Here is a 22,103-nt window from a genome sequence, read left to right as displayed (position 1 = left end):
AATAAAGTCTGAATGCCTTTTTATATTTACCAATCGTAGGATAGGTAAAAGGTTGTGGACTACTAACTGCTACAATTTTTGACCAACCATAACGTGTCCAGTGACCTTTTAAAGGTTGTTTTAGCATTTGTTATACCTTTTACCTAAACTTACTATGATTCATTATTCAGCAGTAAAAAAAATTGTGCCAAATTAATCTAGAAACATATCTGTTTGAACCAACAACTGCTTTTAACAGTCTGTCTCAATCTAATAGTTATTTAGTCTTCATGCTAAATTCTTATAGTTTAGATTGACAAATACAGTTAAAAAGAAAATCTAATAATACTGTATTCTACGAAAACTGAAATGTTTAGAAATAGGAAATTTGCACAAACATGGAGAATATTTACCTAACAGAGGATTCCCAATTATGGATTTCCCCTCCCCCCCAATAATTATGCCAAGCTGAGGAAAAAATTATGCTTGGTACTTCATTGCTAAGCAAAAGATCCAGTTCATTTATCATATCTGGTCTCTGTTTCCATGACCAACAGAAACTGGAAGTATCTCTACCCATACCAAATGCCAACACAGAAGTAGCACAGAAGTAGCAATAATGAGGAAATCCTGCCCGCTGTGACAAGAAAATAAAAGTTCAGTATTACACAGGGAAGAAGGAAGAGAAGAGGAGAAATGGAGTTTGTTGAAGTACCTGGAAGTAGAAAAAAATTAAGACACCGATATCACTGTCTGAAAAATTAAGTCACAGAAGCTCCCTAATATAAATAATGTAGTGGGGATTGTGGATAAGAGAATTAAAAAATGTTACCTTTCCAAAAGGGTATTATTTGGACTTTAAATTTCAACAATGGGATTCCCACCAGTCTGTCTGTACAACAATTTATGTAGAGGTCTGAACTCATTTTCCTACTCGGAAGTGGACATTTGCATCCGATTACTTCACTAGATTAAATCTTTCAATACAATGGCAGTTCTGTACATGGTACTTACAAGTAGCGAGAAGCACTCAATGAGCTGCAAAAATGTAATCTTTAAAGTATATGGTTAAAGAGAAAAAATCATGAGGACATTTGAATTCCTGATCTTTCTGAACACATTTATACCATTTCTATGAGGACAGAACAATTCAAAAAAAGGGTTGATACCAACTGCACACATAATACAACATATCTACTCAGAGAATCATACTTTTCTCGGAGTTCTGCCTCTTTTGCCACAGTCTCCTGTAACATCTTATTGTGCCTTTCCAGCAGGGTGTCATGTTCCGACTGCAAGGCTTGGAGTTCAGTAACACTGATTTGTAAATTATGTTGGGTGTCTTGCAACTTCACTTTCAATTGGTCGATCACCATTTCCATGTGTTCTCTAAGTAAAAAATAATACGTATTTTAAAAGCTTCAGAGGGGTAGCCGAGTTAGTCTGTATAGAATAAACTTAAACAACAAATAGTATGATAGCACTTTAAAAAATGTTAAGTGCTTTAAAAAGTCTTTAAAGAGAGTTATCCCATTTCAGAACCGCTAAGGCTGTGTCTACACTGGGGCACTTATTCCGGAAAATCAGCCGCTTTTCTGGAATAAGCTGCGAGCTGTCTACACTGGCCCTTGAATTTCCGGAAAAGCAATGATGCTCTACTGTACAAAATCAGCCGCTATTCCGGAAAAGCTATGCTGCTCCTGCTCGGGCATAAGTCCTTATTCCGGAACACTGTTCCGGAAAAGGGCCAGTGTAGACAGCCCAGTAGTCTTTTCCGGAAAAAAGCCCCGATCGCGAAAATGACGATCGGGGCTCTTTTCCGGAAAAGCACATCTACATGGCCACAGATGCTTTTCCGGAAAAAGGGTTTTTCCAGAAAAGCAGCCTGCCAATGTAAACGCTCTTTTTCCGGAAATATTTATAACGAAAACTATTCTGTTTTAAGCATTTCCGGAAATTCATGCCAGTGTAGACACAGCCAATATGTATCATAATTATATTGGGTCAACTATACTGCTAAATCTGAAATCTCTTTTCATTATACAAATGGTTTGAATGATTCAGTACTAGCTGAAATGGCAACAAAATACCTGACTTTGGGATTGTCCTAAGAACACGTCACCTGCTTGTGCCTCATTTTTCCTGGAACTTCTCATCCTGTTGCCTAATTGGGGATAGGGAGCTAAGAGAGAGTTTAATAATCCTTTCATCTTTAGACAAATTATGGAAGACAAAGCTAAAGAAGATCTGGGTGGAAAGGAAAATGGACGAGTAGCTTTCAGGTTTAAAAAAGAATGGTCTCTTGGGTGTTTTTTGTATTTGTTTTGCACCAGCCTTGCAGGGGTATAAACAAGGAGAGTGTAGTGGAAAAAAAAGTGGGTTGAGAGGGAAGGGAAGATGTCAATCTGCAAAAATTAACACCAGAAAAACAAGTCACTGTGTTATATTCAAATAAACTGATTCAGGCAAGAGGAAAAAGGCCAATTTTGAGAAAAATATAACTTGAAGGAACTGCAAAGTTATTCAAGTTCTTAGTCCTGAGTGACGTGAATAATACTACTGACTTCTAAAATGAACTATTTGTATGGTTAAGAGTTGTAGAAATAAGTTTAGCTTCCTTTGAAATTTTATCCCAAATTTTTCAATTGTTGATCAAACTGTCCCACTTATAAATGTCTGACATTTCCCAACAGACCATGTCCAGTAGTAACACAACACTGCTTCCCATCAGAATTCCTCTGCTGGCAAAAAAGGAAGATAAATAAATGAGACTCCCTTGCAACTAATTCATTTCAAAGAAACTCATGTCCTGACTAACTATAGAATCTGATAAAGTCCTCTGAATTCTCAATATCTGTTTTTACTATAATAGATAACTCTTTAGATGCTGTTTTATAGTTTCTAACAGGGATCTCTCTAACAAATCATAGGACTCTGCTGGATCTGCAGCAGTATTTCCAGACCTCTGTCAAAAATCAGTTAATACATAATGATCCTGATTATCTTAGGGCACTGACAATTTTTTTTGGACAATGACTATCAGGAGTGGTCACCCTAAAACTGATAAAAATATTAGCATAGATTCCATACAGAATTAAGTCGAAGGCTTTCTGAAACTGCACTAAATTTGTCCGGCCCATACTTGCACTTACATTTTTTGGACTAGTTCAGTTCACTTCACCTTTTCACATCTGTGTCAGGGAAAGTTTACAAAAAGGGTAACAACCAGTAAAACCTTTGTATAAGCAGTTTTTTTTTTAAATCACCACATTAGAACATAAGAATGGCCATACTGCTGAATGCAAGTCTAAATTATATGATAGTAAGAACTGGATGGGCCCAGTTCCTGGAGCTTTGCCTATGCTAGATCTTTTGTTGATGCTAACAATGGTTCAGCTGTGCTAGTGAGAACAGCAGCTTTTTTATAAGCAAAATTGTAGCTGAAAACCATTTTTCAACAGTTCATTTTCATGTCACAGATCAGGCTTACACTCAAACTGTTGACCAAAAGGCAGACATGCTGGTTTCAGCTTCATACTGAACTTTAAGGGTCCCTCCCACCTCTGGGACAAGGAAAAAACCCAACAATCTGTACAGATGAAAAAAAGTGTTTTGCGTTTTGGTTAGGTGGAATAAGAGAGTGGAAACAAATTAATTTAGTATAATACATTACTTATCTGTTTTCCTTTAAATCATGAAAATACCTTAAGATGTGTTATATAGCTATATAAAAACAAAATGTAAATGTATCAAACTCAAAGTGTTTTGCCAACAGGCATTATATGCAAACTAGAGGTTGCAGCACTATTTACAGAAAAAGGGGTATGGTCGACTTGGAACTCGAGTGATTTCAAATGAGTGGAAAATTAGATTCAGATATTAGACCTGTACTTGAGTTTTCCTGCCAATTTTTGGGGGTTTGAAAATCACAATACTATTCTCTCACCCGCTAGTATTTTTTCAATGGGGAAGACCCCACAAAAAAGGAGAAACTGGATTACTGTAGCATGTAGGAGACCTCAGGGAAACAGTGAAAAAAATTCTATTTTTCAGTGTAATGTCAAATGCAGAAACTGCCTTAAATGCTAAATTGGGATTTTTAAAATCTTTCCGCTATAGTAACATGAATAAGTGAAAAATTTTAAGCTGAAATGTGATTTATAAGTTGATGGCATCCTTTTAATGTGCTGTCTCTGGGTACTTCTATAATCCTCAATCAAAAATATTTAAATGCCAAAAAATAGACAGTTCTCAAAATTTGAAACAAGAATCATCACATAGATGAATATTTGACAGATTATTATTGTCAGTCAAGACTACTAAAGTGGATTTCTCGTCCCTCTGTCCCTTTATTTAAATATGTATATAAAATAGTAAAAAAAAAAAAAATCTCCATTATCTTTTGGGTTCACTAGCTTTTACTAGCAAGCACTTGAGACACAATTTTTACCTTTCTTGCTTGGCTCCCTCTGTTTCAGCCTGAGAAGCAGATTTATTCTTTTGTTGTTTTAAAACATTATGAACACGGACTTTGTAGCTTTCAAATTCAGAAGTGACAGTAGTTTTTTCTATCTATAATGCAAAAGAAGTAAACCCTCAATTATATAAACCAGTTATATAAAAGCACAGTTGCACTTTTACTTTGTGATCTGTATGCATATTACACTGTTTAAATATCAAGAACTATGAATATTCCAACTGCATTTCCTTTTTTGTTTTGTTGAATACAAGATTAAATGGTTAATATATTAATTAAGGCAGCAAGTTCATTTAAAATGCAATATTCTATGACTGGTAGATAAAAAAAAAATTAAGAAAAAGGAGGACAGTGTTAACCACATTTGTCTTTCAGACAGTTTACAAATACACAATTCTATACAGTTTTTATGTAATGTTCAAATAGAGCCAAAACAAATTACAAAGTTCTGAAATATTAAAAACAGTAATTCCAAAAAATGATGGATATGGAAACAGCATAGGCCAGTGATCCCCAATGCTGTCATAATCAAACAACTGTTACGGTAGCATTCAGACCTGATTCTGAGTCATTCTGGTATTTTATTCAAGAAACCAAAGTGATGGAAAAATTCCACAGCTTGTTTCTATAAAAGAATATATACACACTTTATTTTCTGTCTTTTCATTATGTTTATGTTAAATTCACTTAACACACAAATTTAAGTTTGATGAAAATTTCCTGCCATTTAAAAAGAAAACCAGGTAGCTTCATATTTAACCACAACTCTTACAGGAAGAAGAGTGTGTACTAATCACATTGACTTGACAAGCAATGTTTTGTTTTCCCCAGCTCTAAAAATACCATACATGCAGGATTTTCACTCTTCAATCGCAGCAAGAGGTTGGTCGAATTCCCATAGCTTGTGAATTTGTTTTTTTAAACCTTGAGGGCAACACAAGCCATGCCCTCTATTGCATGTATAAATGTAAATATAAATATCTCTCCAAATGTTCCAGTCATGTTAACTGTGATTGGCGAAGGAGCTTCCACAGCTGTTACTATAGCTCTTCTGGCTCCAGTCATACTTGTCAATATGATTTTTTTAAACAAGTCCTTTACTTTTCCTTCCATTCAGGCATGTGAAAGTACTCTACCCCCAAAATATTTGATAACCAGCCTTTGTTGTATTCAATGCATCTTCACTTGCTCTGCCGTTTCTGCTCCTAATTTCTTAGTTGTGGGTTGGCAACTATCTTGATGCTCACCTTTGCATTGGTCATGTGCTCATCTTATGTGTCCGGACTCCTTTTCTTTTGCAGATGTAGCATCCTAGGAAGAGGGCTGGGCACACAACAGCTTCTTTCATGTCAATGTGGCAGAACACCACCCATGATGGATGCTTTTCATTGTCCATCACGGTATCAGCCATGATATGTAGAAATGTCCAATGAATTTTCAAAAGGTTGCCCTGGATAGCGAACAAAGTTGGTGAGTTGATTGCCTCCAAACTTTCCTTGAGGCAAATCAGACACGTTCCTAGAAGTCTGGCTTCAAAAAACTATTCCATTTGTAGCTTGGCATTTGACAGATTAGAGATTTGTATGCATTGGGCATTCAAGCAACTGATTTAGAAGACATCTACTAAGTAGGCACTACTGTCTCCAGTAGGAAAGGTTTGCAGTTGTGGTACAATAAAGGCCCAGATAGACTCCTTTACTTGCTCTATAAAAATTGCTTGACTGTTTTTTCTTCACCTGTCTCAGTCTATTGTAAAGATTAACTCCTTCCAGGAACATGTTTTTTGGGTTATGAACCAGTCTGAACCAGAAATGCATGTCTGCAATCCCTTGTCAATTTCACACAGGACTTACCTCCTAATCTCAAATTAAGAAATGCAAATGCAGTCCCCATGAAAGTACCTTTCAAAAAACCCTCATTTCTGTGAACTTTTCTTCACTGACAGTCATTTTCTTTGTGCTAGTATACCTTATATAAGATTCATCTTTACAGGGACTCCCTTGAGGTTCTCCTCCAAAGTTAACGTCCAGTATTAGAAATCCTTCGGAGTGTATTTGAGAGACTAACTCCACTCAATTTTATTTTATTTAGAAAACAAATTTGCTGAGCAATGCTGTTTCAAAAAGAACTAAGTCCAAATAGATGTCCAATGGCATTTCACATTGTCATTATCTGGAAGCCATGTCAGGGCCAATTAGATGGATGTGTCCACAACAGAGAAGTGCAAAGCCACTACTTAGTTCTCTCTTCAGACATTTACTAAGTATTATTCCTTGCAGTTTCCAGAAGATGCTGTGTGCTCCAGAACTTTCCCTAAGAAGAATTTTATGTTAAGATGTCCTCTATTTTCAGCATTGAATTCTCTCTAATTGCTCTTTCTTTTGCTGGACTTGAATGTTGTTACACCTCTGTTTACACTATATATAAACAAAAGCCTCTGACTTCACATAGTTGGCATTACCTTTGCTACTGCTGTATATTGCACCTGTACTTATGTTCATTTGGAATGTGAGAATCCTACACAAACATAGTATCTTCAAAAGAGAGAAAATTACTAATTTTGAACTCTGCTTTTCAGACGATGTTGTTTTTAGGACACTCCCTTACCTATTCCCCCCTCCTCCCAAGAGAGTTTGGAGTTTCTGGTTTGTGAAGTTATTTTCTTTTTCCTCTAAGGAACATGTATGTTGATCATCTTGATGTGATTTCTTTTTCTGGGAGATGTTTTATCTCTGTATCTCAAAAAAAAAAAAAACCCATACAAAAACCCAAAATCTTTTCCTGTGGGATGATAAAGTGACATCATCACGTCACTCTGTGTCCTGCAGCCCCTACCCCCTCAGCCCACCCTGTCTCCTCTCTGCTGCTAACCCCATTAGCTCAAAATGTGACCTGCGCCACCCTGGCCCTTTTCCATCAGCCAGAGGGGGCCGAGATGCCAGGCCTGCCTACTTCCAGAGATGGGGTTGGCGAGTACAGCGAGCAGGGGGCACAGCCCTTAGTATTAATTTAAATTAAATAAACAGGTCAAAGGATTTAACATATCTCAGTCACGTGGTCTGGAGTTTGTATACAGAGACCTCCACCTACTTATGCTATGGCAAATACACTATTTAACTTTGTTAAAGGGTTTAAATAAGTTTTCAGAAAAGGAAACAGTTAAAGCTTTGAATGCATTTTAACAGGTTTTTTTCCCCCCTTCCTTTTTCCCTTTAGCTGGAGAGTATTTTAGAATGAAAAAAATCCTCTTGATTGACCACCTCTCTGATGGTAATAAATGTCCTGTTGGGGCAAAGTGCAGTTAGCCGAGATGGACTGATGCTGTCGTTGCTGCTGAAGTCTGATCCTGTTTTATCTCTAGTGGAATTTAGATTCAGCTTGAACTAGTAAGGCTGGCGATCTCATCAGGATCCCACTCTCTGGTCTGCTCAGGACATCATTCAGAATTCAGAAGTTGAGGATAGTGAAAGCTATGATTATGAAGCTCGTCTGTCCTTTCCTATTTTCCTCCTACATTTTTTTCTTTAAGGACTATAAAAGAAACAATCGGTGGCATACCTCATCCTCTCATTATTTTGCCCACCAATTAAGGCTAATATTTGACAACATTTTTGGTTCATTAAATTTCTGGTTCTGCATTTTTTTGTTTTTACCTTGCATGATTTCACGTTAGTCTTTGAGTTACACCAGTATGGCCTGTTTTTGTTTGGACTAATTGAGTCTCTATATCTGGGTCTTTTATACTGAAAGACATCTGACACGCTTTCCAGCTGCAAGACTGTGTAGTTCAAAAACTTACCTTTTCCATCAATAAAAGTTGGCTCAGTATTATCTCACCCAACTGGTATCAAACATTTGTTGTTATATCAGATTGTAAACTTTTACATATTTTTTTTACAACTGAGCTCACTATATAGTACATTTGTCAGCCCAATTACCACAACAGGGCCTCAAATCTGGTACAGCTAAAGAAACTAACTGGCGGCATTTATATTCCACTGAGGATGGTGCAAAAGAAGCAGCACAAGGCCTAATTTGTCCTCCACTCTGTTATTACTGAAAAATTCAAAAAACATTAAAAGTTATGAGAATTCCTTCCAGTTCTCTGTCAAGGAGCAAAGATCCAGGAGTGAGAATCCTGCAGGATTCATCTTTAGTGAAGCAAAACTGCAAATTAAGTATCTACCTCTTCTAATGGTCTAAAGAGCTATTACTTATTTTATAAAATAGTACCTTTGCTGTATTGCATTCTTCTTGTAAGGTTGAAATCTTGTGTTGGTAAGCACTCAAAGTGCGCTGGTGTTGCTCTAAAGAGGTCCGCAGGTGTTCTTGAATCTTGTGTTTTTCTGATGTTAGTTCAGCTAGCTGAATCTGAAAATGAGAACGTACTTCAACAAAACTAGAATTTAGTCTAAAGAATTGACTCTTCATTAGGTGAACAGAGTATGAAACAAAGCTCCAGATAGTCCGGTGATGGAAAACGTAGAAATGACTAGGTACAATTCTATTTTTAAAATTTAAAAAATATTAACGTGATGTTGGAAGCTATCTGAGCAGTATCACATGCAACACATATCATTTGAATTTTACTTAAAATTGAATGGCAATGTGTTTATTTAAAATACTTTCAAAAAAGCCCAAAAAAGTTTAATTAGTTAGGACTAAAATGTAGATTAAAAGTATTTCCTTGTCATAGGACTCAGATTTAATAATTCTCTTTTGAAAGATGAAATATAAAAAGGAGACAGCAGCAAACCAACTGAATATCTTAACTGATATGCATCAATTCTGAAACATAAGCAGCAGTACTTAAACTTTACAGTGCTTTACACCAGAAACATCAGAGAAAATATGCAGAAACATAGTCAGATTCAGTTTTTATCTTTATGGAAAAAATTTATATAGACATTGTACTAATTACCCTAATTTTACCACTCATGCGATCACACAAACCCATACCATGATTTCAGCAATGTGAATGCAGATTTAATTCTCAAATGAATGGACTGTGAGAGTCAGATGTGCCTCAGGTCCTCAGGTGATGGTAACAAATCAGCCCGTCCGACTTAGTGTGACGGATGAACTGATCTGTAGATTTAAGAGCTCATCAGGCTTCATCAAAGGGCTAGAAGACAGGTGATCCTGAGTTTGAACCCTGCCTCTAGTACAGATTTGCTGCACAGCCTTGGTCAAGTTACTTCATCTTCCTGCCTCAGTCTTCCCTCATCCCTTGTGAAGTGGGGATAATAATATTTATACATTTCTGCCTCAAATACCCATTTTAAGAATTAACTAGGGTCTGTGAAGAGCTTTGTAAATTTAAAATGCTGGAGCACAGGTAGGAACAGAGTGATAAATTTGGGGTACATATTGCTTTTCAACATCTGTTGGAGCTGAACTGAAAATCTTATGAGCATGTCACTGATTATGTTGTAAGCAATATGAAAGTGGTAAGGATTGTAGAAAAAACTTCTTTCTTACACATTTTTAAGGTTCTGAACAGATAGAAAGTGTCCTGGAACAACCTTAAGTGTCACAAAATGTAGTTTTTGTTTATTTAAAAAAAAAAAACCTAGGAAATTATTGCTACACCCTTGGTTACACACAAGTCAGGAAGCAAAGAAGAGTTGGATGGGCCTATGATTATCAGAGAGAAGCTACACTACTGAACCCACACCTGACTAGGGATGTCAATTATTAACCAGGTAATCAGTGGCCTGGCTGGGCCAGAGCAGCCTGCTGTGCTGCCTTGTCTGTCGGGAGGGGATGGCATACTCCAGCCCAGACAAGGGAGTCCCCAGCTGATCCTGGACTCCACATGGCAATGGCGCTTTGAAATGCCGCGAGGAGCCTGACACCAGGCTCCTCGCAGCATTCAAAGCGGCAGCACCGCACAGAACATCTGACCCTGGGCTCTGTTCAGCGCTGCCACTTAAGTACCCTCCTCTACTCCCTGCCTTGGCAGCAAGGGGGAGGGAAGCAACTATCTAATAAGCATTTGCTTGTCCGATAGTCGACTATACATTTACATCGGCCCCTGCGCTGCACTGCAGGTGGGGAGACACTCTTGGAGCAGTCCCTCACCTGCCCCCATTTAAGTTCAACTGCTTAAATGGAATTTTACATCCTTAGTCCTGACTGTGTCCACACTCTAAGGGAGGTGAACTACTATGATGTACCTCATAAAAATCACTGTAAGACTTTTCTCTTTCTAGAGGAGACACTGGTATGATTGTTTCCTCTCCAGGTAGCAATTTTTCTCCACGTGATGAGAGACTGGAAGAGGTTTAGCCCTGTGGCCAAATCAACAGTCTTCCAGAGTACAGTATCCAATAAAAACACCAACACAAATACAGTTTCAAATACGTTACTGGCCTTCTGAAGGCTCCAACTGTTTTCCCTTGGAGTAGTGATTTAGCTACCCCCTTAGTGCAATAGCCTATACTACCCCGTAGCATTCTTTCTGGTAGAAGAAAGGTTGTGCTAACAACAAAGTGTGAAGTTTCTTGCCTTATAGACTTCCACTTGCTGCTGATTTGCCTCTAACTCTCCTTTTAATGATGCCTGGAGTATTAGATGGTCATTTGCCTGTAGGATAAGACACCTTGGTTAATTTACAATACTTAATATATTTAAATTTTAGATCTGCAACTAAATTACAAGCATTTGGTCAAAAAAAGTTTATGCAATAAATTAAGCACTTACAGCTTGCCTTGAATCTGCCAGTTCTTTTTTGGTTTTCACTAGCAGTTGTTTTATCTGGGAGTTTCTTTCCTCATACTGTAGCACAGAAGATTGAAGAGAAGCTAATGCAGAAATAATTTTTTATGAGAAAAGGAAAAATTATTGTATAGCATGGTTTTATAAAAGTTCTCAAAGTGTTAGTCTGTATCTATAAAAATGAGGGGTCCTGTGGCACCTTAAAGACTTACAGATTTATTTGGGCATAAGCTTTTACAGGTATGGATGTAAAATCTCAGTAAAAAAAGTTAACTGGTTAAATGTAATGTTTAACAGGTTAACTGTGATCCCATGATGAGGGTGGGCACTGCTCCAGCCCTGCTGGAGTGGTCCCCTGCCCACAGCATGGTGGGCCTAGCCAGGTTGGAGCAGCTTCTCACCCATAGCAGGATGTAGGGCTGCTCCAGGTGGGCTGGGCCTCCTGCCCAGAACTTGATTTAGTGGGCTACTCCATCTGGTCTGGAGCGTCCCTCCACCTGTGACAAGGTACAGTGGGCCTGGCACATTTGGCTGAGCCAGGCTGAAGCTGACCCTTCAGGTTAACCAGTTATACCAGGAAGCATGCTGGTAAGGCACGTGGTTACTGGATAACTGGTTATCCTTTTACATCCCTATTTATGCATCAAAACCACTTTGTCAGATGCAAGTGGTTTTGACACATGGAAACTTATGCCCAAATAAATCTGTTAGTCTTTAAGATGCCACAGGACTCCTCATTGTTTTGTAACTGAAAGTGTTATTCATAAAAATATTCTAAGTCAGAATTTCCTAAAAATTAATGTTGGGAACAAGCAGATCATCAAGAGGTTCAACTTCTAGTTTCCAGATATCATGCTTTTTTTTTTTTTTTTTTTTTTTTTTTTAAATACAAACATCTTTAAGCAAATACAATGTTTAAATACACCAGTGTTTTCGTAAATGTTTTAAGTAGATGGTGATAACCCCACCAGGGGTTTTCAGTCACTTAGCTCGTAAAAAGATTCAGAAGCATCATCAGCTCTCCAGCTCTGGGATTAACACTGACGTGAGAAATGTAGTTTGTCCAGTAAAATATCTGACTATTACTTTAGTGCATAGTAAACAAATGAACTACAGTAATTCATTTAACATATAAGAAACTATTTTCTTGGCAGCTCTTCTTGTCTGCTAAGACAAGAATGTTAAGGTATACACGCACTTAATGGCTACGTCTAGACTGGCATGATTTTCCGGAAATGCTTTTAACGGAAAAGTTTTCCATTAAAAGCATTTTCGGAAAAGTGCGTCTAGATTGGCACAGACGCTTTTCCGCAAAAGCACTTTTTGCGGAAAAGCGTCCGTGGCCAATCTAGACGTGCTTTTGAGCAAAAAAATCTCAGCTGTCTACACTGGTCCTTTTGCGCAAAAGGGACTTTTGCCCAAACGGAAGCAGCATAGTATTGCTGCAAAAAGCACTGATTTCTTACAGTAGGAAGTCAGTGCTTTTGCGGAAATTCAAGCGGCTAGTGTAGACAGCTGGCAAGTTTTTCCAGAAAAGCGGCTGATTTTCCGGAAAAACTGGCCAGTCTAGACACAGCCAATGTCTGTCTCCCCACCATGTTGGATATAAGAAGCCCTATTATAGATGAGAAATTTAAAAAGTTAATGTCTTACTCACTTATTTCTTCTTGTAGTGTTTCTTGTTTTTGTTTTTGAATCTTGATCTCTTGTTCAAGATCTTCCATTTTGCAATTTTTATCTGTAATCTTCTGATTAAGTTCTTTCACTAAACGCTCATAATCCGCCATTTCCATATCCATTAGTGTGCTCTTCTGTGCATCCTGTAGATTACATATTTCGTAGTCCCAGTTTAAAATTGCTTGGGCTGATTTGAAGGATTTTTGTTTTGATTATTCTTTATGGCAAAACTGTTCCTCAACTCCAATTTGTTGGTCTAGAGCAGTGGTCCTCAAAGTGTAGTATAGGGATGTAAGCGACTAACTGACTATCCAATAAGCAAATGCTTATTGGGTAGCTGAGTAGGAACTAGACTAGTCAATTCCTCCACTTGCTGCCTCTATCAGAGAGAGGGAGTAAGGGGTGGGCAGGGAGCATGAGCCAGTCTCTGCAGGGGCAGGAGAGGCAGGGTACAGCGGGGAAACAGCGTGAGCAGGGAATGAAACAGTCCTGCTCACGCTGGTCTGACTGCTGCTCCTCCCTCTCCCCTTGAAATGTACAAGAGCCCCTGCTGGCGCAGTGTTCTCCCTTTGAAATATACAAGAGCCGTGAGCGGCTCCTGCACATTTCTGAGGGAGAGAGGCAGTGGATTAGCAAGCGCCCCCCTTATCAACTAATCAAGTAGTCGATGGAAATTCCATTGAGTACTCCATTAGCGGATTCATCCAAGTTGAGCATCCCTTGTGTGGTCCATGACAATCTTGCAGGTAGGCCGTGGGTTTGGTCCCCTTCAGTGGGGAACCCATGCTGGCGCTCCAACCTCCAACCACTGTGAGGTGGGAGTGTCCATGCTGGCTTCCCACTGCAGGACGGGAGGGGGACAAGGTGAGCCTTGTGGGCTGGATCTTGCTTGCGGTGGAAGGAGAAGCAGCTCCATGCTGTGTCGCTTCCCCTCCCCCTTGCCTGGGGGAACCGCAGTGCAGGAAACCATTGGCCTGGAGGTTTTCCCTGCTGCTCCCATTGGCCAGAATCATGGCCAATGGGGACAACGGAGGGTTGTCCCTGGGAGTGGCATGAGGCACAGAGCCAAGTAAGTGCCTCCATTCCCCTTTGTGTGCCCCCTGAACCTCCATCCCACTTATGTACCCTCTCTCCCACCCAAACCCCCACCCTCAGTCCACTCCTATACCATACCTCCCACCCAGACTCCCTTCCTTACCCTACTTCTGTGCCCTACATCCCAGCCAGATTTCCACCTCAGCCCACTCCTGCGCCCAACCTCCTGACCAGACCCCCACCCCTGCTCCTGCACTCTACCTTCCAGCCAGACCCACTTCCCTCTTGCTGCTGCACTCATTTTGTCATCATGGGTGGTTGGTTGGTGGTTCCCGAAAAGATGTGTGCTAAGAAGGCTGAGCCACAGATCAAAAAGTTTGAGAACCACTCGTCTATGGCCATATACGCAACAGAAGAAAACTTACCCATCTGTATTCTAAATTTAATTTGTTTGAATCAAAATAAGGAAACAATTTAAAATATTATAGACCTGTCTAGCATGTCCGGATAAGCACTCTAAAGGAATCTGGTTCTGGAAAAACAAGTGTAGCCTTGTGATTAAGGCACAGGAATGGAACTCAGAAGATCTGGATTCAATTTCTACTTCCATTCAGCCTTTTTTTATGTGCCCTGGGCTAGCAGCAGTTTCTCTATGCCTCAGTTCCCCATCTATAAAATGGGATAAGTTTCCTTATCTCTTACTTGGAATTTCAGCTCTTGGAGCGGGGGTGTTCTATCATGTGTACAGCAGAAATCACAGGGGGATTGCAATCACACTTGGGTCCTCTGAGCATACTGTATATAGAAACAGTTACCCTACCCGCCTGGCCAGCTCTAGCTCTTGCATTGTTTTCTGAAGTTGTTTCTTTTCTTTCTGATGTTGCAGCTGAAGCTCTTCAAGCTCTCTTACAGCACTGCTGTGATCCTGAAAATTAGTTTAAATGCTTTTCAGTTACATAACTTGAGTTCAAGAATGTTTGTTCATGATACATGTCACAAAATTCAGGTTAGAAAGGTTAACACCGTTTTTGAAAAAAGTCTATCTTCCAAATTAAAGCCCAGATGAATTATAAAATGAATGTAACGTCCATATAAGGCTGCATCCTACTATTACTACTGATGGTGACAAACCTCTCAAGATTAAAAGGCTCAGCTAGGCAACAGAATGCGATGCTGCAGCTAATCAATAAAGGGAACACAACCAAGCTAGTTAAAATATTAAAGATCCCACCATTTTTTAAGAAGCCATTCCTTCAATTCATTCAGAGAACAGCCTATGCTTCATTTTTTATGGTCCCACAACATTGCTTTTACCTTTATCTTTTGCTCTTTTAGAAGTGTTTCAGCTTCCAGTTCTTTGTCGACTTTTGATTTGGCTTTTTGCATTTCTAATATCTGGGCTTCTAGCAGTTTAGTATTAGACTGGAGAGTTTCAATACGAGCCACAAGGTCTTCATTGGCAGAGGACAGTTGGTCTTGCTAGAATGTTAGTAACAAGATGAAAGTGGGTGTTAATATTCTTCAAACTCTTGCAGGAGGAGATGTCAACTGTGTGTTTTTTTAATTGTTGTAAGCATTTTGCAGCTGCTCTTTTCTAAGAGCTCACATACCACAGTTGCTGACAAATAGGCTTAAATTTCAACTTTCTTCAGATTTGGGCCCTGATCCTTTGTAAATTATTTCTGTAGATGCATAAACATGACCGGACAGACCAATATCCATATGAATGTTTAAAGCCAGAATCAGAAATAGTCTGATTTAAAAATGTGGATTCCTACAACATAATTTTGAAACTATAATACAGTAAACTTCTGATAATCCAGCACCTTTAGGACCCAGGGGGTGCCGGATTATCAGATATGCCGGAGTACCGGAAGGGGGGCTATGAGGGGTGGGGTGGTGGGGATTTGGCAGGGAACTGCACAGCCTGGGAGAGGGCGGCGCTGTGGGACCAACCTGGCAGCACCCCAGCTTCTCTGCCCCCAGCTTCCCCAAGTCAGACGCTGGTCAGTTTCAGCAGCAGCTGACTTGGGGAAGCCAGGGGCAGAGAAGCTGGGGTGCTGCCGGGTTGGTCCCGCAGCGCTGCTCAGGTGAGGGGTGGTGCTACGGGACCAACCTGGCAGCACCCCAGCTGCTCTGCTCCCGGCTTCTCCAAGTCAGCCACTGGTAAGTTTCAGCAGCAGCGGACTTGGGGAAGCTGGGGGCAGAGCAGTGCCAATTGTCTGGCTGGCCAGAGCACTTCCGGGTTCCAGTTGGTGCTGGACTATCAGGAGTGCCAGACCACTGGATGCCGGACAATTGGAGTTTTACTGTACATCCCTGTTGTAGTTTTCTTAGAAGCCAGGGGGAGACCAGTGGGTAAGCTTGGAAAACTATTTACTAGCTCTTTAGGAACAGAAATAGGAACTCAGCTACCCCTCTGAAATCTTTAGGAACAGCATGCCAGCCAGAGTGGTATGCACAGCTGCTTCCCTTGGCTCAAATACAGCTGCCTTGGTCCTGAGCAGATGTTAATGGCATGAACCCCAACACCAAAGTTGTTATTTCATTTCCCCAAAATGTTGCCAATGTGTCTGTTTTAAGTGGCATAAAGCTAAGGCACAGGTACACAGTCTGTCCTGATCTGCAATTCAAGTCTAGACATTGACAGGGCTTGTTTTGAACTAAGGATGTGAAGGTTTAACCAGTAATATCACCCTAAACAGGTAATGCTTACCAGTTAAGGTCAACTGGTGGGGCTGGAGCAGCTCCCTCCCTGCCATGAACAGAGAGTTGCTCCAGCCGTACAGGGGCCTACCACAAACAGGGCTGTTCTAGTGCAGCCCCTGCCTGCAATGGACTCGAGTGCCCCAGAAGCAGCTCCTGCTGACAGTGGCAGGGGGCAGGCATTGTCATCTCAGCCCCCTGGGGGTGCACCCGTGGTGTCCCAGTCCCAGCTTCGGCGGCCCAGGGCACCACTGGCCACATGAGGCAGGCAGATGGCTCCATTCCATACCCCTATCCCAGCCATGTTGGGGTGGCTGAGGCAGAACAAGCATTTAACCAGTTACACGCTAAAATTTTAGACGCTGAACCAGTTAACTATTTAAACGCTTTTTAATATCCCTATTTTGAACCACCAACATTTTCACCAATGGTCTCACTGTCCCTCCCTTGTTGTATAAATCTAGAATTAAGGATGAAGGCACGAAATACAAAATTATCAAATAGCTAAATTATTAGTCACATTTAGTTCATGAAACATTTCATATCAATTTGAAAAAATTCACCTGATAGATAAGCAGTATAATGTATTCAAGAGTGAGATTGGGGGCAAAAAAGAAGATTTTAAATTCTCATAAGAGTATTTCAACCAATCAACGATTGGATTTAGGCCATCAAATGACCCACTCAGTTTTCAGATATTTTGGGTGTTGACGGGACACGTTTTGCCTCTCTCCTCAGTATAGTAAACTTCCAATAATCCGGCACCTTTAGGATTATCAGATATGCCGGACTATCAGAAGGGCAGGCTATGAGGGGTCTGGGGTGGGGTGCGGGGGATGCCACCCCAGACCCCTCATAGCCCCCCCTTCCGATAGTCCGGCTCTGCCCCAGGCATCCCTGATTCAGCTGCTGCTGGTCAGTTTCAGCAGCGGCTGAATCGGGGATGCCTGCAGCAGAGCAGCTGGAGTGCTACCTGGTTGGTCCAGTAGCGCCGACCCTTGGAGCGGCAAGACCAACCCGGCAGCACCCCAGCTGCTCTTGGGGACGCCTGGGGCAGAGCATCTGGGGTGCTGCTGGGTTGGTCCCACAGCGCCGCTCCTCGGCGCTACTGGACCAACACAGCAGCACCCCAGCTTCTCTGCCCCAGGTATCCCCAAGTCAGCTGCTGCTGATACTGACCAGCGGCTGACTCCAGGAAGCCCGAGGCAGAGCTGCTCTGCCCCGGGCTTCCTGGAGTCAGCCGCTGGTCAGTTTCATCAGCGGCTGAATCAGGACGCCTAGGGCAGAGCAGCTGGGAGGCTGCCGGGTTGGTCCCACAGCGCGGAGGAGCGGCGCTACCGGACTCCACTACCCATTAGATAAAAGGACTTAAATCTGTATGACTGCTGACAGCATTGTGCATTTGCTCTTCTCTGAGAGCCTGCTCAAACTCACATTACTACAGTTGTTGACAAAAGGGCTCAAATTTCTTCAGATTTGGGCCCTGACCAGTAATGCCAAACAGGCCCCTAGATGCTTGCAGTTCTGAGAGAAATCTATATATTTCTATAATGTCGCTAGTCTCATTTATTTTTTTCCAAATCCAAACAAACACTCTAAACATTAGGATATCTACTTACTAATACAAATATTAGTTTATTTGCTTGGCACATATTCAAAAATTCAGATGGAATCACAAAAATATTTACAGGGATAATTTAGGTAAATGTGGGTCTATCACATTGAATTGGGACTTAAAATCAGTTACTTCATATCTGTCATACAAAATATTTGCTCAGTCACAGCATAAGCTACCTGCTGCATTGAAGTCTGTAGTTGTCTTGTAAGGTCATCCATCTGGTGTTCAAGATTACTTGATCGGTCTTTTTCCAAATCCAGCTGTTCAGCTTGCTTGTCATATTCCAGCAAAAGATTCTTGAAACATACATAAAGCACTTTAATTTTTGTTAAATACATGGAAGCTGTGATGTGCTTATAACATGGGTGTTTGGACATTCTTATTATTGTTCAGTACTTGATGTTTCTTATTATGACATCAGAAGTACCACAGGTGAATTAAAGTTGTAATTCCATTCTAGGTTCAAGTGAAAACTCTTTCAAGTTTTCCTCTCTAGGTTTAAATCATTCATTTCACAGATTTTCTGTACTTTGATGAAGTGAGGGGGCCTGATTTACATATAGAATATGCTTCATATGTTACAAAATACATTTTGATTTTTAAGATTACATTATTTCCAGCCCTTAAAAAAAAAGAAGGCATATTAGTAAAGGACTTTTTGGCAATGGGGGCTGAATTATTTTGCTTTTGGAACCTTATCTTTTTATACTTCTTAAATTGACAATTTATCTGCATTAACAAGTGTTATTTTTCATTTAGATTCTTATATTGTTCTTTGTCTAAACTTAATACCAACATTCAAATTAAACTTTGAAATTCACACTTGAATTAAAGTAATGGGGGGAGGAGGAGGAAATCCCCAACTTTGATATTGGTACTGATTTGTGGGAAACAGTTTTTACACAACTCTGGCTTCACAAGGCAGCAGCCTTTTCTATTGATTTATATTTTTCCACCAGAAAAATAATTTATTTAAAATTAAAAGAACTGAGGAATGGCAGAAGTTCACTGAAAATCTAAAATGTGGTATATATAGTTCTCTCTTACCTCAGACGCTACAGGTAATTTTGAGAACACTGTTTGTATTTTAAGGACAGTATTCCTCAGTATCACTTGTTTCCCTGCTTGACCACTCTGGTCATGCCAACCAAATAGAATGAGTCAGTGGCACTAAAGCAATGAGCATATTAACAAAAATCTATTTCTGAGTATGTAATCTTACAACCTCACAACTGCACTGAGGCTTAGGCCAATATTTTAAAAGTATGGTTAGATTTATTAATCTATTTTTAAACCAAATATACGTGCAAAGGTGAATTGCTTATAACACAAATAAGTTACGCAATTTTTTAAAGTCAGTTTTGGCCAGCATGGACTATTTCCACATGAAAGGATGAATGATTCTAAAGCTGAGCCCATAAAGACAGGTATTATTACACAAAACTCTTGCAATTGAAATTATGAACACAACTATCATTTTAATTGTTCTAGTGCCCCAACATACACAGTTCATGTGAATAACAAATTTAATAAAACAACTATAATATTTGCTAGTAGATGCTATGTATAAATTCAAGGATTACTTCATCCAGGTTAGATATGGCAATTGTTGAACAATGAACAGCAACAATGTACAATAGTTTAGGATAGGAAGCAAAGAGCACTGTAGCTACAGAGGGAAATTAGGTAGGGTGACTTATGCAAGTAGCAAGTCATGGACACATCAAACTAGCATCAGGCTGGAAAATGCCATGTCTAAATAATAGTTTCTGATAAATGAAGCATTTTTGAAAATATAGTACCTCTTACCTTATAGCTTTCTGCTCCATGGATGATGTCCCTCACAGAAGACGACAGATGATCTCTCTCTGACCGTACCAACTCTAATTCTTCTCGCAAAGACTGCACCTTATTACAAAAGCAATATGTAACAGTTTGATTACAACAGAACCGTTCAGTGCCAGAAAGCTCTTCAATATGAGGTCTAAATAAGTTACCTCTTTTCTACTGGAATCTAATTCTTTCCTTGCTTTCACAGCAATGACTTTAACTTTATTTAACTTCTCTTCTCTCTCTGCAGATTCCTTTTCCAGACATACTAACACAAAAAACAGAAACTAATTCATTTACACCATGGAATGAAGTCAAATACAAACTAATATTGACATGAATTTGAAAACATTAGCAAAATAAAAACGTATATGCACCCATTGCTACTGAAAAAAAACAAAACAAAACAGGAAGACATTTAAAACATTTAAGCTTTTGAAGACCTGGTTTGAGAGCTAAGATTCCCAGCAACACACAAAACTATAATAGTGAACACTTTCCATTGTTCCAGAGAGTACCATTAGCAAACTTTGGTTTGTTTTTGGTTTTCTTTAGGATTTTGAAACTCAAAAAAAGCATTGGTCAGTTATATGTTGTAAGAATGCAAGTGGTGGTGGGAGGTTCTTGTCAGAGAGGTGGGAGGTTTTATTTCCTCTCTTTCCCGAGGAGCTCTGGGGAGTTGTCCCATCCATAAACTATTGTCCCTTTAAATAAAAACAAATAAAAACACACAAAAATAAACCCCCAAAACACCTTGCTATCATTTTCCTATACAAGGAGAAGTGCATGAGATCCTCTCTGTAACAAGTAAGTACTTATTGAACTGCATTGGTTGTGTAGGGACCAAAATTGGGAGAGCAATCAAACCCAGGGTTATGGTGCAGAAAAATATTTTCTATTTCACAAAACCAGCAACCATACTATTTTTAATGCTTTTTTTTAAATGCAAAAGTGACTAGGTTTATTAGTATTATGATGCTGGCCACTAATCTGTACTGTCATCTTGTTTTTTAAATGAAAAAGACACTGAACTATCAAGAACAGCTGACAGACAAAAACCATTTCTGAGAAAACACATCAGATTAAAATATTCCATGAGGAATCTATTGTCTTACTATATTACCAATCATCTTGGTAAAATTCAATGGTTTTGCCTACATCTAGTGCTAATTTTCTTAGTTCAGAAGGCTTACTGTTCTCTCTCAAAGAAAGCTATATTGCTCAGTGGCCAACAGTTATATTGCTATAAAGGTATATTGCTCAACAGTTACCAATTGAAAATATTAAAGATTATTCGATCTTCCCCTCCACATGGCAGTCGTCATTAATTGGTATCAATTGTACAGCTCCAGCTGTGCACTGATGTCTACCTTAAAATAAAAACTATTTATCTGTTAGGGTAACAGACTATTGGCATATTTTGAACCCTTACAGGACACCAGGAAGTCATTTGCTTATTTGTACTGTATTTCCCATTGTGTAGGGTTAAAAATGAAATAATGAATTAAAAGTCACAACGAATTAAATGTAAAAAATAAATAAATAAAATAAAATAAGAAAAGCACCAATTTTTTCTTGTAGTTCTGCTACTGAAGATTGTTGGTCATTTTGAACTGAAGACTTCTCCATGAAATTCTGTGATATAAAACAAAGATAAAGGAATATTACAAACCTTTTTGTATCTGCTATTTCCTTACATGTCACAATCAGAAACTGATTAATATATATTAAACTTAAGGCCAGAATCTGGGCTATTTCTATATGAACGAGAAACATGATTTATGCACAATTTTATATATCTTGTTAATTTACAAAGATGCTTAAAAGTAAGGGCAGGGAATTCACCCTCATAGCAATTGCTTTCCATCCTGCCCTATTAAGAACAAGAAAGGACAGACCATGAAGTTCTGGCCAACTACTATTTCTCAAACATTATCAGGCACTAACAATGCTCTCATGTGAGGAAGATCGAGCAAACTTAGCATAAGCAGAACAGGGCAGATAACTGATCTAACACCAACTAAGTTTTGCTTATTTAACTTGTAGATATATAAATGTTAA

General features: G+C 39.5%; 1 protein-coding gene across 4 annotated transcripts in view; it reads right to left on the bottom strand.

Annotated features, from left to right (window-relative positions):
* The window catches only part of GCC2 (GRIP and coiled-coil domain containing 2), a 55,667-nt gene that overhangs the window by 14,759 nt on the left and 18,805 nt on the right, over nt 1-22,103 (bottom strand). For 3 of the 4 annotated variants that reach the window (XM_075917908.2, XM_089775401.1, XM_006114555.5), the window contains exons 7-18: nt 21,608-21,677; nt 20,210-20,310; nt 20,022-20,120; nt 18,389-18,508; nt 15,203-15,367; nt 14,709-14,813; nt 12,834-12,996; nt 11,162-11,262; nt 10,967-11,044; nt 8,690-8,827; nt 4,430-4,551; nt 1,192-1,368 (exon numbers count right to left, since the gene is read on the bottom strand). In XM_075917908.2, the coding sequence (XP_075774023.1) occupies nt 1,192-1,368; nt 4,430-4,551; nt 8,690-8,827; nt 10,967-11,044; nt 11,162-11,262; nt 12,834-12,996; nt 14,709-14,813; nt 15,203-15,367; nt 18,389-18,508; nt 20,022-20,120; nt 20,210-20,310; nt 21,608-21,677 (1,439 nt within the window). Of the gene's footprint in view, nt 1-1,191; nt 1,369-4,429; nt 4,552-5,703; nt 5,907-8,689; nt 8,828-10,966; nt 11,045-11,161; nt 11,263-12,833; nt 12,997-14,708; nt 14,814-15,202; nt 15,368-18,388; nt 18,509-20,021; nt 20,121-20,209; nt 20,311-21,607; nt 21,678-22,103 lie in introns of those variants that run through there. The other variant, XM_089775402.1, reaches the window with a different exon arrangement.

The sequence above is a fragment of the Pelodiscus sinensis genome, chromosome 1, assembly GCF_052426305.1.
Source record: "Pelodiscus sinensis isolate ZL-2025 chromosome 1, ASM5242630v1, whole genome shotgun sequence".
NCBI lineage: Eukaryota > Metazoa > Chordata > Testudines > Trionychidae > Pelodiscus > Pelodiscus sinensis.
The sequence above is the reverse complement of the archived record's forward strand: the minus strand, read 5'-3'. Positions and strand labels throughout refer to the sequence as shown.